The following is a 15,834-nucleotide window of genomic DNA, read 5'->3' on the forward strand; positions in this document are numbered from 1 at the left end:
TCATTTTGTCACACCGATCTGCATCAGTTCCAGTGAATTAAACGTGTGTTGTGTATTCGACAGCTTTGTTCATCACAACCCTGCCATTGTCGGATTCATATGAAGGGTTTATGTCGCCAACATGGTTAGTAGCGTTGTTTGGCGTAATAATGCTCGCATTAGTTTCGTTTGTCAAAGTCCTCCTGAGTGGTTGAGATTTGTCGCCTTTTCTGCAAACGTACACCAGGATCCCAAGGATTGAGGTCAAAGTTATGCAAAAGGATATTATCGTGCCAAAGTACAGTTTCCGTATTTGCTCCCTCAATACCTACACAAAAGCAATTCCATTCACTCTTTGACTATAGGCACCTTTAGGAAAGATTGATGACTGTCTAAAACGAACCACAAGTTGATTGGACAGGTTTAACCAAATGCAAAGAATAATTTAGTTAAACTTATATAAGATTAGTGAGCTGCAGACAGGTGTACACATTCGACTTCAAGACCATAGTCTCAGTTATGACCACACTTGATAGGTCGAAAAAGTATGCTCAACTTTCTGCAGCTAACTGATTATTATTGGGTCATTATTTGTATATGTAGGATTAGCTAGAGTAAAATTATTATAACAGTGAGATTTGTCCAGCGATAAAGCGACGGTAATCGTCTGCCACACCATTTTCCTGGACAGTTTACACGAAAAAAAATAGATCTGTTGGTCAACATTGAGCAACACTGGCAGATTCTAACAGGCTTTTTATAAGAATTTCACTAATTTTTACCTGAAACAGTATCGCATATGTTATTGTTTTTACCATTGTTTCTGCCTCAACGATTTGCTTGACATCTACGTCATCAACGCACTGTTGCAGAACATCTTCTCCATATGTTAACATGCTGTCTTGCAACCAATGTAACATATCATCGGAACTGGGTGATTCATGGGCATCATAGGATGGTTGCTGTGGATAAGTGTTCCGTTTTTTTATAACATTTTGCCATTGAGATGAAACGTTGTTGCTAAAACAAGACAGACCCTGTATTAGTTTTGATTTCATTTTTACTTACTTAAATACGTTAACTTGCGGAAATCGAATATTCTGTAGCCCATAACCAGAAATGGGAACACTCGGGCTGGCGGGCAAAATCCTTTTGGTTGGGCCGTTTAATCTGGCCCGTCAAACGTTGGTATAACAGTATTCTCAAGTTTATTTTGATTGTAATGCATGTTCTTTTTATTTCATGGTTACAACTTTTGAACGTCAATTATAGTAAATACGTTAGTTCATAAAATTATAGTAAATACGTTAGTTCATAAAATGTAGGCCTTTCCTGTAAACACTCATTGGTAAGTTGTATTTTTTTCGCCTGTTATATTTTCGACAAGTTCTGGTCCGTGAATTGACTGTAGGCTACACCAACCACTCTTTTCACAAAACTTTTAAATGATAGAAATAAATTTTGCTTGACAGATCATGACCATTTTCATTGCGCAGCAACTGCTGATAAAGGACAACTTGTTACTTACCGGCTTAAATGAAATGTAATATCGTTTCCTAACACTTCGTATTTCTGCAAAAGTAGAAATACTACCAAGCACAGTTTCCAAGCCGCCATAATATTAACTACGACTGCAATGTTTTTCAACATTCATCGCGAAACAAACTGAAATGGCTTCTGCAAATTCCCTTTCACAAGAAGTAGAAATGATGCGGAAATTGTATTTCCTCATCTTTCAACCATTCATCGTTGAAAGTTGATATGAAAGTGAGGCAACCATTGATAATATTCCCACAGAGGCACAATAATAAAACAACCCAACAAATTTTACATATAGGCTTGCACAAAAGTTGCACTAATGCTTGGTTTCTTTAGCAAGTTCGATTTTCTTCTTAATTCCATTCAGGTTCAGCGTCAGTTCAGCGTGTGTCCTTTTCAGCATGTCGAGCCTGTGATACAAATCGTCCGCTTCGTCTGTACTTACCTGAAATGTTACAAATTACATGTGTTTTTTTCAAAAGCAAAGTTCGCCAATTTTTGCAATAAGAAAAATCTTGTACACCGCAGCTAAGTAATGCACTTAAATCGGATTATATGTAGTGAAAGTTATATCTACTATTGCAATATTATCATCTATCACAAAGTCAGTATAATGTCAACACACCTCATAGTCACGCAAGAGGTTGGTGTTGCCCAGCAACCCACATTTTTGTTGTAGTTTGTTGTTGTCATGACGAAGCCCGTCACGCGACTGTTTAGTTCGTGACAAAACGTCCCGTTTCTGCAAAGAATTGTGTAAATGAAATAAGGTTGGCTGAGGAATAACAAAAATTTAAATACAATTAAAATCTTGGAGCCAATAATATGAATTCAGTTGCCATCTGTATGCAGCTCACAGAATAATATTAAATATTCGTGTACCTTGGCAACTTTTTGTTCAACTTCGCTCAATTGCTGCTTTCTCACTTGATTTTCAGCTTGAACAAACTGCAGTTTTTCTTTGAGGTGGGTTAACACTTGGACTGTGTTGGTAATTTTCTTCCGCAGTTTTAACAATTCCTGAGCAAATACAAGCCACAACGATTATGCAGAGACGGCTTGAATTATTTTAGTTATTCTGTAGACATCAACACTTTGTGAAAATAATACCTCGTTACGTTCTTCAATTTTTTCGTTATAGGTTTGGTTTTCAATTTTCAGTTGTTCAAAATCAATCAGGTGCAAACCTTCCGCCAACTCTTCCTGTTAACAAGACGAAACACAACAAATGAATATGTAACAGAATTCAGCATAGAGTACATAGTAACCACATGATATTGTCCCAAAGCAATAGAGTCAATAATAATAACTGGAATGATTAGTACAGATTGTCCACCCTGTTTCAACCTATCTGGTCTCATCGGTGCTAATAAGATGTTATATATTTCGTCATAAATTAAAATTACCTTTTGTTTGAGCTGAAGTTCTTGTTTTCGGAGTCGATTCTTTAACTTGATATTTTCTAATCGAACTTGCGATACTTCGGCCTCTTTCTTTCGCTCGTTTTGTTCGTACAACTCAATATCCTGCACATCACAAGACAAAAGATTAATAAAAACAAATGCATTCCACTTTCCCCACACAACTAGGACATTTTGGCCACTACCTTTGCAGGTATAGGTCTTCCTGAGCGTGAATTAATGGCATCAACAGCAACAGCTTTTTTAAACTCGATGGCGTTTGTCCATTCTTCCTCAACTTTTCCCTGCTTTTCCATTCTCTTTGCTTTAAGTTCTTCAAATTGTTCATTGTAGGCTTCCTGTTCGGCCGCCTGCTGTTGCCTTAGCTCGTCCAAGTTACTCATATACTTCATGTATCTAAAGTTAACATAATAAAGTTGTCATGTATTTATTTTTAAACATCAGAAAATGTAAATTTATAAATTATCCGCAGAGGAAACACGTTTTTTTAGTCAATGCAATGTGATTCTACATGCTACAAAATGTGCAATTTTGTGAAAATCAGATTACTAAAAAAATTCCAGGATGCAACAAAGAGGTAAAACTGACAAACAGGGACATGGTAATTCCATACACAATATCATGTATTTTTCAAATTAAAACTAGACAGCTACACAATTTACTATGCACAAGATTATCAAATGTAAAAACAGCTTGGCCATTGAATTGTTAAACTATCATATGACCTTTAACAACACACAGTTACATACAGTACGACCTGGAGATTACCTTTGCTCTTGATCTGTTACATTTTTATCGACTTCTTGTCTGGCCTCCTCAGTTTTTTTCTTGCGAAAATATTCAGCTAGTTTATGTTGCAAAGCATAATTCTGCTGGTTCAATTGCTCGCGCTCATTTAGAGCAGTCTGGTAAAAAAATAGTTCACAACACATATGTCATCTGGTGGTGAGATTAGATCCAAACAGAAATCAAGGCAAACAAAGTACAACCATAACAAATTAAAGTTTTATCACCAAGTTGCCATTGTACCTTTTTCACTTAATTTAAGTTTCGTATCAAGCAAAAAAAAATTTCTAGAAAATGTTATAAGGGTTGCTGTATATTTATCATGGTAGTTGTACTGGAGACAACCGCTGCACTTAGCTAATTTACCCTGTTTAGCTGTGAAGCCGGTCACTAGCAAAATCAGGCAAATATGGAATTTATGATACAGAGAAATATAAATGTAACCATAAGGTTAAATAACTGAACAGGAAAAAAATTCTTAATCGTGATTCTAACTTAGTAACATAAAACAGTTGCGAGTGCAGTTGTTTTATTAACCTGATAGTTTTGAAGTAGTTCTTCTCTGTTGTATTGTTGCACTAACTTGTCTTCTTCTGCCATTAAATCTTCTTCAGCATCACTTCCTAAGAAGTTGAATTCATTTTATAATCACAAAACAATCCCACTATAACAATTTAAAAATGTTTTTGGACACAAACAATCATGAAAATACGGAATACCACAATAAGAATTTCCACACAATATTACCGGGTCCTTCTGGTGTACCGGGCTCTGGTTTATTTTCATCAAGTATTTGAAGGTCATCAACTGCTGGTGGGGGTGTTTGGTCCCGAGAAAGAGTTTCGGAAACAACTGGAAGTTGTTCTGATTCATCTGTATTTTTTTCTTCCTTGGTTGTTTCCTCTTGTGAGCCATCACCTTCAGCTAAAATAAACAGCTTAGAGTTATACAACCTAACAAAACATTCATGTTAAATTTATAGTTGCTTTAAACTTTAAACAGCCAAGGTCAAAAATTTATGTCACAAACAATATAGCCATTCCTTGAAGATTTTACACTTTAAAAATGCCTACTTTGTGTAATTGTTTGTTTAATTTGAACATTAGTGGCAACATTTTGATTGCTTTGTGAGCATATGTAAGTTGTTCAGAGGTATAGAAGATACAAACAACACAGTTGCATAAAAAAAAATATAAATTGTACTTGTTGGCAAATCTTCTGTTTGACTTTCTTCTTTGACCTGGCCTTCCACAACAGGTGCAGTCACTTGTGTGTCATCATTCAGGCTGGCATCAGCAGCAACATCCCCTTGCACTTCAGGGGTTGACTCCTTATTTTCTTCATCCTCTTTGTCAGTTTGTGGGTCATCCCTTTCAAAATAAAAAGTTAAAATTATAAAACTACCTTATTTAAATAAGCACTGATAAACAAATAAGGACATAAAAACAAAAATTACACTGGCTCAGTAGCCTGGGCTTCTTCGGGTGGCTTTTCAATATTTGGGTCAGGGACAGGAGATTCAGAAATGCCTATAGATTTAAAAAATAATAATTCAACACTGATATTCAGGATCAGGTCAAACACATAACCATACAATCAAAAATTTAACCTTCAACTTTTTCTTCTTCAGCAGGTGTATCGGCTTTCACTTCTTTGACAATATCATCTACCTTCTCAGAGTCTAAACACATCAAAAGATTTGTAAATAAAGACGCTGTCATTGTCATATAATAACAAACTAAATACAACCTTTTTCCGGTGAAGAAACTTCAACAACTTCAGTAGGCTAAAGTCAAAATGTAATATTATAGCGAGTTGCATTAAATAGCAGAAGCAAATAAACATTTACAACCCACGTTAACTATCCCTACCTCGTCCGCCATTGTATCAACCACGAATCTACAATTGTTTTCGGCACAACTATTTTTTTGTTGTATCTGAAAACATACACTGTGATGCCAAACTGCACAGGTAGATTTGTCAAACTAAAGACTAAACTTTGTTTCCCAAAATCTCTCGCTTGGAGCAAACATCAAAGAAAAACATAGACAAAATGATTTAAAAGCGTGCAGTGTTGTCATAGTATCGGCTTATAAAAACATTCTTTGACACAACCGTTTGTGGCGGGTCGTTCTTTTTCCTTCAACCAAAATGTCAAAGCTTTTTTCGACATTTTTCTCCATAACCCTTATGATGTTATCGGTGCCCATGCCCTTTTTTGTTTCATCTTTATTGTGTAATTGCATTGTGACTATGCGTGCAAAATAAAAATGATTGGATTTTTATGATGTTTATTTAAATAAACGTTGGTACTTTTCTCCAATTAAAAAACAGTTATTCGATGTAATGTGATTAATAAATAGAATTAAAAGAAAAATGTATTTCGCCTAAAGCTGTCTAAAGATCGCTTTGTGGGATTTAAATATATAGTTATTCGATGTATTTATGAATTGGTGCATATATTAAGCAAATTGATTTTAATTAATCATGGTCAGAATTTTTCCTGCAAAATCGGATCACAATCATACCAGTTTCGTAGTTTGCGTCTTCAAACTGACATGGTTTCTGGCCAGTCGATGCATTCCTATTTTTACTTTATACATATCTCATGGTGTCTTTCAATATTTGCACAAAATACATTCAACTTTTATTCACAAAATTTGTGACAACATACAGAAAAAATATTAAACTTTTTTTCACACTTTGGTGTTACTTTATAACAACAACGGTCATAACATTTTAGGCTCACGATTACAAACAACTTGAAATTAAACCCAATATTATTGCACATACCCATAATTGGCAGTGTCTTTTAACCATTTACAATACCTTGATAGGTAGTCTTATTTGACATGAGCTAAAAAAATACCCATGTTTGGAAGACATGTCCTATCCACTGGGCCATAAGTTCATGCAGTTTTAAATTTGTAGGTTGATGGTAGGTAGATGAAAAACACCAAATTGTACATTGCGTGTAAACTCTTGTGACCACGGGGCAATGTCAACCCTAATCTTTAACTCACGTATACGTTTTAAACTTTTCTCAGTTACATTTTGGCAGTCTTTCACACATAATTCTTTTAGGTTTCTGCAATATTCACCAGCCACTCTGCAAACAAATAAATATTTAATATTATGAGGTTATGCATACAACCAATCAGTTTACTTTTGACATGTTTTCATATCCCACATTTTGAAGATAAAACTCTACAATTGTATTTACATTTAACAATTTATTGATATAATTATTATTATTTTTTCCCACAGTTTATTGTACATTTGTAATAAAGCAATTTTTAGTTTTTTTTTTCCTCTGGTCTTATAATGCAAGTCAATCAAATGCCAAGACATACAAACCTGATGCCTCCATCTGTAATTCGCCAACAACCAGTCACATCCAATTTTTTAAGATTGGGACAAAACCCAGCTAACCTCTCAATTGTTTGGTCAGAAATTGAGTAACACTTGGATACTGACACAAACATCAAGTTATTGCACATTCGTGCAGCTGTGCACAAACTATTATCATCCAAGTTCCAACAAGAGGAAACGTTTAGCATTTCTAACTCAGCATTGTTAGATACCAGCGCAATAAAGTTTTCCTGCACAAATACAGACATTTACATTCTACTTTAGAATAATATCAAAATTAATAAATCTTTGGTACCTTGTCAACCCAATGGCAACCTTGAATTGTAACTTGTTTAAGATGATTACAATGACTTCCCAATGTTGCCAAGCTTTTATTTGTAAGCTGGGAACAGTTGGTAATGTCAATCTTGGTCAAATGTGGGTTTGAGCACACCTGTCCAGTATAATTTATTTACTACATGCTAAAATAATACCAATTAAAATGACATTATCATGACTTTATTCAACAAAACATGGATTTTATTTGCTCAATAGACAGCCATAAATTATTTACATTGTTTATATTATTAAAACAGATACTTACAACTGGAATAAGAAGGTCATCAGTAAGCCAGTGATTGGCATTAGGAAGAAAAAGTTCACGAAAAACAATATTATCATTTGTTAAAACCTTGAATGATTCTGAAGTAAACTTTTTTTTTTGCACCTAAAAGTGATAAATTATTACCATGGTGATAAATAAATAATACGAAACTATTTTTGGCCTACTTACTATTTTGCTCAAATCCAAAGTAAAACATTGTCTCAAATATTCTCCAACAGTTTTGCTATAGAGTTTTGAAACCATTCGCAATGTAAACAACTCTTCAATTGTAAATGAACTGAGAATTAACTGAAAAACCACCTCTTGCAGCGGTAAAGAACAAATAAAATCCATATTCCAAAAACTAGGAAAAAGATGTCCGTTGCGCAGAATCGCTCTTGTCTATGTTTCCCACATCGGGGAAACCCCAAAGTTATTGCAACAATTATGACGTTTACGAGTAGCGTACAATTCCGCATTAGATCCAATATGTTGGATTATTTCCAATGCAGAGACACAGCATCAGCCGTTGAATTCTTCTGACTTTCACCATACTTCGTTTGTGCCGTAAACAACTGAGTTATTGGTATTGTGTGTTTCGCATGAGTGTGCAGTGCTTGTATAACGTAGCAGTGTCACGTGACTCCCTCCCATATAAATGATCCTCTGTGCCGTCAAGGGCATTCTGTTGTAACCTACGTTCGTGTGCACCGCTGTTCCGTTCCGTTGTGTATTAAACTGCAGCAATACATGGTGTCTAAAGTGGGATTCGAACCCACGCCCCATTCGGACCAATATACCATGAAACCTCCTAACGATATAACGGTGTTGCGCAGGTTTTTGGGCTTAGCAAATCAACTCGCTAAATTTGTTCCCTGTTTGGCAGACATATCTCAACCGTTGTGTGGACTGCGCTAACGAGCGCTAACGTCCTTCAACATTATGATTCTCAGGCTGAAACTGCCGTTTCTGCTGATTCATCAACGTTTGGATTCGAGGCTGTTTTATTACTGCGAAGAAACGATATTTTTCGTTCAGTAGCCAACGCCTCACGACCACTAACGAAAACAGAACAGAGGTACGCTCAAATTGGGAAAGAAGCTTTTTTGGCAGTAGCTTGGTCGTGCGAAACGTTTCATGAAAATATGGGATAAAGTTTATCATGGAGTCTGATCATAAGCCCCTTAATCCCCTCGATTGCAAAGGCTAAAAATGTGTTTTTTGTGGTATCACTTTGATATAGTTAATGTACCTGGTAAATCTTTGCATGCTGCTGATGCACTCTCTAGCTCAGCACCTTCTCTAAAGTCGCTCTCTGCAATTGAAGCTACTTTGCAACATGACATTGATGAAAACGTTGTTGCGCTAATTGCTAACATTCCCGTATCTCAAACACGGCTACAGTTATTGAACTTACTAAAGGAGGTTGGCCTAAACGAGTGTATGTCGATTCGCTGCATATTTTCAGGTGCGCCACCATGCTGTTGTTGACGGATTACTTCTCAAAGTCTCCAGACTTTCCTGAAGTTTTGCGAAATGAAATTTTGCGCAGTATCCATATTGGACATCAGGGGATGGAAAAGAGTAAACGGATAGCCCAAGATTCCGTCTGGTGTCCAGGTATTACCAACGGCATTATTCAATTTGTTTCCAGCTGCATTATGTGTCTGCGGAATAGAAATATACCAGCAGAACCAATTATTCCTTCTCTTCTGCCCAGTAGGCAATGGGAAAAAGTAGGAACTGATTTGCTGTATTTCCAAGGTAAAATGTATCTATTGGTCGTAGATTACTTCTCGAGGTTCGAAGCACGCTCACGGCACGAGCTCATCGGACATTATCAGTCACTTGAAGAAAAATTTTGCCGCCATAGGATTCCAGACATAGTGATGTCGGATAACGGCCCGCAATACAATTCCTATATTGTTTGGTGTTTCGCCAAAGAATATGGCTTCATTCACCAGACTAGCAGCCCACGGTATCCACAAAGCAATGGAGAAGCGGGCTGTAAAGACGGTAAAAAGTCTACTAAGCAAAGCCAAAGACCCCCATTTAGCGTTACTTTCTTACCGTGCTACAAAGTTGGCTTCCGGATACAGCCCAGCGGGGAATGGGAAGACGGTTGAAGATGACAATTCCGTGTTGGACGTCGTTCCTTGTCCCTAACTGGTGTTATTTGTCGAGTTTTAGAGCTAAATATCTCGAAATTGAAAAACTCAAAAGCAAAATTAAGACAAGCGACATCGGCTTCTACCTGCACTTTTCCCGGAGACGTACGCTTGGATCGGCTGAGAGGAAGACATTGAACGTTATCAAACCTCACTTCCACGCCCTTACGTCGTAGATACTCCAAACCGGTCATTGCGACGTAACCGTCGACACATACGGTCGATTCAAGAACAATGTAAACGGTTGGTAAAACCACCAGTTCGCCAAGACTTGTAATTCCGATTTTGCATTTGCATTTGACCCCCTCCTATAAGTGATCATCTGTGTCATCAAGGCCATTCCTTTTGTAACATACGTTCGTGTGCACCGCTGTTCCGTTCCGTGGTGTATTAAACTGCAGCAATACAAACTTTTTTTGTATCGCACAATTACGCCCATCTCGCTGATATCAGTTTGTGAATTGGTGGTATGAATAACACTTGTTTCGTCATTACGCGTTTTTTGGGGGGTCCTGCATTTCCCATAACTTACCTGTTTTTCAGCTAGCGCCGTCATGTAGGCTTTAAGGCGGTCAGTAGACTTTAAATCGAAACCCAAATCAAATCAATAAATTTTTCCGAAACTGCAAAGTTAAAGTGGAACTCTGTGTGGAATCTCCGTAATTTTCAACTGAAGAAAAATCATTAAAATTAGCAACGCATGTGCACCATGGTACTGCATAACAAGACAGGATCTTATATCGTATTTGGAACCTAATACTCGCTGAAATGTAAGTGTTAATATATTTTTTGCCTTTATAGTTTGAAATCATTGATCTTGCCTCTGTCATGTTCAAAAACAAGGCAAATAATGAATTAGAGTGTTTCAAATATCGATGCCATGGTTATCAAAACTAACTTATCGGTCATGTAATTTTGGTAATACACTTTCCATTGCGAAACCAGCTTCTCGATTAAGAAAATCCTTGACGTAAATTTCAAACAAACGTCCATCACTAGTTTCCGGGCAACCCAGGAATGGCATTTCGATACCATTGTGTCTTTGTTCGTTAGCGAAGGGCGGGCACCTTCGTGAACTGACATCGGTTTACAAGAAGCGAACAGAACACCGATGATTGAAGAACAAAGACCTGTTGTTTGCCCAACTTATCTTAAATAGCAGTGGGAGGGCAAAGCATGAATGACCGCACGGAAATGTCCTGCCTTTGAGCGCTGACCAATCGGTATCTAACGCGTTGAATTGTTCACAAAGCAGTGTTGGAAAATGCGCAGGTGATGACAGATGTTGGCTTTTTTACCACAAGACGCCAACTTGAGCGTCTTGTGTCGGCCTCGTTGCTGTTTGTGATGACAGCATTTGAAAATTTGACAGACATTACCTGGTAGGAGATTACGGACACAAAAAATAGGGATTCGCTTTGTCAACACAAACTCGCTTTCAATAATAGACCCAGATTAAAGAAGTGTTATCATCCCGCCCATCTAAGACACTGTTAAACTTTTCAGCAATCTTCTTTATTCTTAAATATTTAAAGGCAAGACAAGCATTAAAAACTGATGTATCAAAGTTTTACATTTTTTTCTCTTGTAACTTTTGTAAAACTTCTGGAAATATAATGGGATTGCAAGGCAACGAACAAAATAGCAATGACCAAAGCTTTGATACATACGAACGTATATAAATCGTTCAGACTTGTGTGTAAAATCAACTTATCATGAGGAAACATATAAAGGCAAACAGTAACAACATCCATTAAAATACGGAATAGCTAAAATCAAAAAGCCCTAAAGCAAAAAAATACATTATTGCGTTGTACAATTTTCGCCTATGTTTTCGGCGTACTGGTTGGTCATCATTGTCCGTAAATGGTCGAGGTCTTGGCGAAGTTTTCGAACGTCCAAGATCGATTTGTTGGCACTTTCAGTGGAAAATACGCCATCAGAAGTTACTGCTATTTCTGTACTCGGGTTTCGCGACTTCGGGTCCTCGGAAAATGTCAGAGAATCCGAACGAACGCCGAGCAAAGCCGATAAATTTGGATCAGATCCTTCGGCGGTTTGAATTAAAACCTACAGAAAACAGTGGTTTAGTCACTGTATTTTGTTTCAGGAAGATAGTTCTGTTGGTGAATGTGAAAAGGTGGGCCCGAAAACACCTGCAATAAGCCACCAGACAAACACAACTAAATGTCAAGCTTAACTTAACCGCCTCCACGACAGAAGCAATAAAACAAAGACGTGGGAGACATTTTTACTGCAAGGCAAATAGTAGATAAGCTTAAGAACAAAACTTGTCAGGGGCAATAAACTGTAGCTTTGGTCACCTGAGAGACAGCTTTCAGTTCCTGTACTGCCGCCTGTGTTTCACGTTGCAACCTCAAGTAAACTCTGGATTCATTTCCCATCGCTGTTTGCCATTTCTCCAGATCCTTTAACTTAAAAATAAACACCGTTTAAAACATGTTGAGTTTTCTGAGAAACGTTAAAAATAAAAAGAGTCACAAAGTACCTTATCTTGTAGCATCATCTTTTCTTCTAACAGTTGCTGGTTTTGTTCTGATAAACTCATCATGGCTGTATGAACCTGTTGTTACACAACAAATCTAAATTAAGCTATGTGCTTGGATAGGTTGTTAAAAACAAAAGTTTATGATGATTTTAAAGCGTTATAAACCTTGTTGGCCGACTGCTGTTTAAGAAATTGATCTCTTCTCATGTTTTCGTTGCTTTCTTCAGCATCAGATAATTTCATCTCAAATCTAGAAACTTCTTCTGCATGTCGTTCTTGTTGTTGTTTAATACGTTTCTCGCATGCAGAAATCATTTTCCCCGCATTTTCGCTTTCTTTTTTCAAACGACTGCACTCGTATTTTAAATCCTTCAACATTTAAAAAAAAGAAAGTTAAAACACACATTTGGACACAGTATAAACTTAGGTTTTTATAACTTTACTGACAATACTCACCTCAAAATCGTCACGTTCTGTGTTTCCAAGATCTTCTTTTGATTTTACCAACTGTGAATTTTTGTCTTCCAAATGTTTTATTTGTTGTAAATAAGCAGTTTCCTTTTCTTCCGATTGCTTGATCAGAAACTCCTTCTCCTTTAACTCTATAGTTTTGTTTTTGAGTTTCTCCTTTAAATCTGCTATTTCAGCAATCAGATTCTCTCTTTCCTCACCAAGAAGCCCAGCCTCAGTTTTTAATTTGTTGCTTTCCTCCAGCGTGGGTAAATCGCCCAAGTAACGTTCCAGACTTTCAACGCGCTTTTTGTATTTTTCAAGTCTTTCAGCATTGGCTTTGTACTTCTTTTTTGTTTCGGCAAAGGTTTGGTCTTTACTTTTTAAAATTGCTTCAAGCTTTTGTAGTTTTTCTTCCAGGCGACTTTTTTCATTTCCATAATGTGAGTTTGATTCTGTGAGTTGGTACTCAGCTTTGCCAAGCAACTCTTCAAGATTGTGAATTTTCTTTCGATACTAAAAAGTGTTTTTTTATTATTATTATAACATTGAATTAAATTTGAGACAAGTAATTCACACCCTACAAAAACTTACCATTAATTCAGATGTTGAATGTTGCTCAGAAAGATGGTTCTGATGTGTTCCGAGATGGCTAGAAATGCTTTTTGTTTGAATTACCTGAACACATGTACAACTATAGTGATAGTCACAACATTTTTCATGATGGTCACAACAAAAATTAATGTTTGTTACCTGTCGAAGAGCGGTGTCACTTTCTTGAACTTGATGTTGTAGTGATGCAACTTCCAGTCGGAGTTTTAATATTACTGATTCTTTTTCTTGCAACATAGCATCTTTAACTTTAAGAATTGCATCATATTTGGAAGGATGGCTTGACATACCAAGATGCAAATTATCCTGATTCTGTTCTGAAATACCAGGATATACATGTCCTGCACCATATTTAGAACCAAAATCTCTATAGTTTCCAGTAACACCAAGTCCTAATCCATTCTCTAAATGACTTGAGGTAGCTTGACAATGAATCTGTTCCAATGAGCGCTTCAACTGCATATGAGTAAGATCTGTGTATTTCATATCCATAACCTCATTACATGATGACTCCTTGGTAACTTGTTGTCTGTCTGTAGTCACAGGCAAAGCACCCTTTAATGACACTGATGTGGCAACAGTGTTTGAGGATGGCTCAAATAATTGTGGTGCTAATCCATGCTGCCCATTGATTGGCAGCCGACCATATAGTCCATGAGATACATGATTGTGCTCATTTGAAATAGGATCTGGATCTGTAGTGTACAAGTATTTATTTGCTTTGGGCGGTTCTTCCCTGCCCTTTTTTCTGAAGCCCGCCTTTTTCCCTATGTGTACACGGGAGATGGCTGAGGTCATGTGGTTAGGTGGTGTACAGTAAGAGTAGTTTGCAGCTCCATCAACTTTACTGCTATCATCATACTTTTTTCGTTGTATATTTTCCATCGCAAATTTGTTGCTTTGCTTTTCTATACAAGGTGAACAAGAGTCTTGATCAGGACTTTCAGTCAAACAATTGCCACTGTCAAAATCACTATCCAACGACAACACATCAGGACGACAACATGCAGATGAGGTTTCATTGTCATTGCGATCCATGGCAAAGTTATGGTTAAGCCCTTTTCCGTTTTGACTCATAGTATTTTTATCTTTGAAAGGTATTTTCTTCTTCGTAATCCCTGTTTTCACAGTATCATATGATGGAGCATTTGTCTGCAGTTTCTGTTTGTATGGAGAAAGTTCAGCTTTCTTTCTTGTAGCCAGTTGTGTTGACATAACGGCAAAAAAGTTTTTGCAATTGTTACAGTTTAGCACTTCTTGCTAAGCCTGCATTCATCACAAGAATTAAACTTCAAACAATGTGTTGTTTTTGAGGATTAACCAAAAAAGCAAAAGCAAAACGATACGCTACTCTGAATTAAACAAGAGCAATTGATCATTGACAAGCACCAGAAAAAATGCTAAAGAAGTCTGATGTAGGATTTTGAAAATGAAGTTTGCCTAAAACATCAGTTCCCAGTGTTAGGCACATATAACTCAATACATTGCTTATGGCTAAATACGACACTTTAATCATTATATTAAATACAATTAAAAAGGTAACAAATACATTACCTGTTAACCAATTCATAAATAAAAAACAAACAAAGGGGTAGACTACATAATAACACTATTCTTATAATCTAATGTCACTGAGTATTTATGCAAGCCAATAATATTTCCGATTTTGTTACAATGCTGTGACTTATTTAGTGGGATACAGAAGCCATTTCCTACTTTATTATGTAAGAAACTGTTTCAAAGTTCCCAATAAATTATCCATTAGGATCTGTTAATAAACAAGACGATACACTTCTATTCATTTAAATCTAACTGATTTATTTTTAATTGAAAGAGACAATATACTCTAATTTTTTGTTGTCAGGAAGTAAGAAAAATAATATAGACTATTTGCAATGGCAACGAGAACGATACACAACACAGACACAAAACAGTAAAACACGAACGCAGTGCATCCATGTAACCTAACCAGCTAGGCAAGACAACTACTAAGGCTATTTCACCAACAGCCAGAGTGTATTTTTAATACGCATCGCCAGCTAACACACGAGTCAGGTATAACAATTTAATTGTGTAATTGCGCGCTATTTTCTGAGCAAAAGCAAACACAAATTCACCAATTTAACAGTCAATTACAATAACGTAACCATCAGTTTGTTGGCATGACGTCACCAAATCTGAAGGCCAGATTTTGTTACGTTCGATCGCCGTTTTTTATTGGAGTTTAACTGTAATCGCCAGCAGAGCATCTTCTACAGTACAACTACTTTTGCGTTCCTAATCATCCAACAGGCGGCATTAAATCGACAAAACACAAGTCTTTTCAAAAATTACTATTTTAAGTGGTTTTCATTGTTATAGGACCGATGGATCGGTGGATCAGGAAAAAATTATACCGTCGGTAGATTTGGCTTG

General features: G+C 36.7%; 4 protein-coding genes across 4 annotated transcripts; all 4 read right to left on the bottom strand.

Moving 5' to 3' along the window:
- Positions 1-33: 33 nt before the first annotated feature.
- Positions 34-1,694, bottom strand: LOC145907964 (uncharacterized). Its single transcript, XM_082995113.1, has 3 exons — positions 1,508-1,694; positions 795-999; positions 34-307 (listed from the first exon to the last, which is right to left on the bottom strand). Exons 1-3 carry the CDS (start codon positions 1,627-1,629, stop codon positions 38-40), a joined length of 597 nt encoding a protein of 198 aa, XP_082851239.1. The 5' UTR covers positions 1,630-1,694; the 3' UTR covers positions 34-37.
- On the bottom strand, positions 1,691-5,793 carry LOC145907962 (cilia- and flagella-associated protein 184-like). The gene is made up of 14 exons (XM_082995110.1): positions 5,597-5,793; positions 5,475-5,511; positions 5,335-5,406; positions 5,182-5,254; positions 4,929-5,095; positions 4,473-4,649; positions 4,263-4,348; positions 3,708-3,844; positions 3,125-3,335; positions 2,925-3,044; positions 2,629-2,721; positions 2,401-2,538; positions 2,144-2,260; positions 1,691-1,963 (listed from the first exon to the last, which is right to left on the bottom strand). Exons 1-14 carry the CDS (start codon positions 5,606-5,608, stop codon positions 1,835-1,837), a joined length of 1,569 nt encoding a protein of 522 aa, XP_082851236.1. The 5' UTR covers positions 5,609-5,793; the 3' UTR covers positions 1,691-1,834.
- A 600-nt stretch (positions 5,794-6,393) lies between these two features.
- LOC145908598 (uncharacterized) lies at positions 6,394-8,074 on the bottom strand. Its single transcript, XM_082995904.1, has 5 exons — positions 7,870-8,074; positions 7,681-7,803; positions 7,393-7,530; positions 7,083-7,327; positions 6,394-6,834 (listed from the first exon to the last, which is right to left on the bottom strand). The coding sequence occupies exons 1-5, from the start codon at positions 8,032-8,034 to the stop codon at positions 6,645-6,647; spliced, it is 861 nt and encodes a 286-aa protein (XP_082852030.1). The 5' UTR covers positions 8,035-8,074; the 3' UTR covers positions 6,394-6,644.
- Positions 8,075-11,388: 3,314 nt separating this feature from the next.
- Positions 11,389-14,760, bottom strand: LOC145908344 (centrosomal protein of 85 kDa-like). The gene is made up of 7 exons (XM_082995605.1): positions 13,561-14,760; positions 13,402-13,485; positions 12,814-13,323; positions 12,523-12,726; positions 12,358-12,432; positions 12,173-12,283; positions 11,389-11,918 (listed from the first exon to the last, which is right to left on the bottom strand). Exons 1-7 carry the CDS (start codon positions 14,632-14,634, stop codon positions 11,652-11,654), a joined length of 2,325 nt encoding a protein of 774 aa, XP_082851731.1. The 5' UTR covers positions 14,635-14,760; the 3' UTR covers positions 11,389-11,651.
- Positions 14,761-15,834: the final 1,074 nt, after the last annotated feature.

This window comes from Ascidia mentula, chromosome 7, assembly GCF_947561715.1.
Source record: "Ascidia mentula chromosome 7, kaAscMent1.1, whole genome shotgun sequence".
NCBI classification, from domain to species: Eukaryota; Metazoa; Chordata; class Ascidiacea; order Phlebobranchia; family Ascidiidae; genus Ascidia; species Ascidia mentula.

Excerpts from the sequence above, each read along its gene's own strand:
- LOC145907964 (XM_082995113.1), bottom strand. The coding sequence starts at position 1,629 with ATGTTGAAAAACATTGCAGTCGTAGTTAATATTATGGCGGCTTGGAAA. Across the intron at positions 1,000-1,507 it reads ATTACATTTCATTTAAGCCG|CAACAACGTTTCATCTCAAT; the intron begins GTAAGTAACAAG and ends GTCTTGTTTTAG. Across the intron at positions 308-794 it reads TCGTTGAGGCAGAAACAATG|GTATTGAGGGAGCAAATACG; the intron begins GTAAAAACAATA and ends GCTTTTGTGTAG.
- LOC145907962 (XM_082995110.1), bottom strand. Across the intron at positions 4,650-4,928 it reads AACAGAAGATTTGCCAACAA|CTGAAGGTGATGGCTCACAA; the intron begins GTACAATTTATA and ends TGTTTATTTTAG. Across the intron at positions 2,539-2,628 it reads AAATTGAAGAACGTAACGAG|GAATTGTTAAAACTGCGGAA; the intron begins GTATTATTTTCA and ends GTATTTGCTCAG.
- LOC145908598 (XM_082995904.1), bottom strand. The coding sequence starts at position 8,034 with ATGGATTTTATTTGTTCTTTACCGCTGCAAGAGGTGGTTTTTCAGTTA. Across the intron at positions 7,804-7,869 it reads CTTTGGATTTGAGCAAAATA|GTGCAAAAAAAAAAGTTTAC; the intron begins GTAAGTAGGCCA and ends TATCACTTTTAG. Across the intron at positions 7,328-7,392 it reads GTTGCCATTGGGTTGACAAG|GAAAACTTTATTGCGCTGGT; the intron begins GTACCAAAGATT and ends GTATTTGTGCAG.
- LOC145908344 (XM_082995605.1), bottom strand. The coding sequence starts at position 14,634 with ATGTCAACACAACTGGCTACAAGAAAGAAAGCTGAACTTTCTCCATAC. Across the intron at positions 12,433-12,522 it reads AACAGCAGTCGGCCAACAAG|GTTCATACAGCCATGATGAG; the intron begins GTTTATAACGCT and ends GTGTAACAACAG. Across the intron at positions 11,919-12,172 it reads AACTGAAAGCTGTCTCTCAG|GTTTTAATTCAAACCGCCGA; the intron begins GTGACCAAAGCT and ends TGTTTTCTGTAG.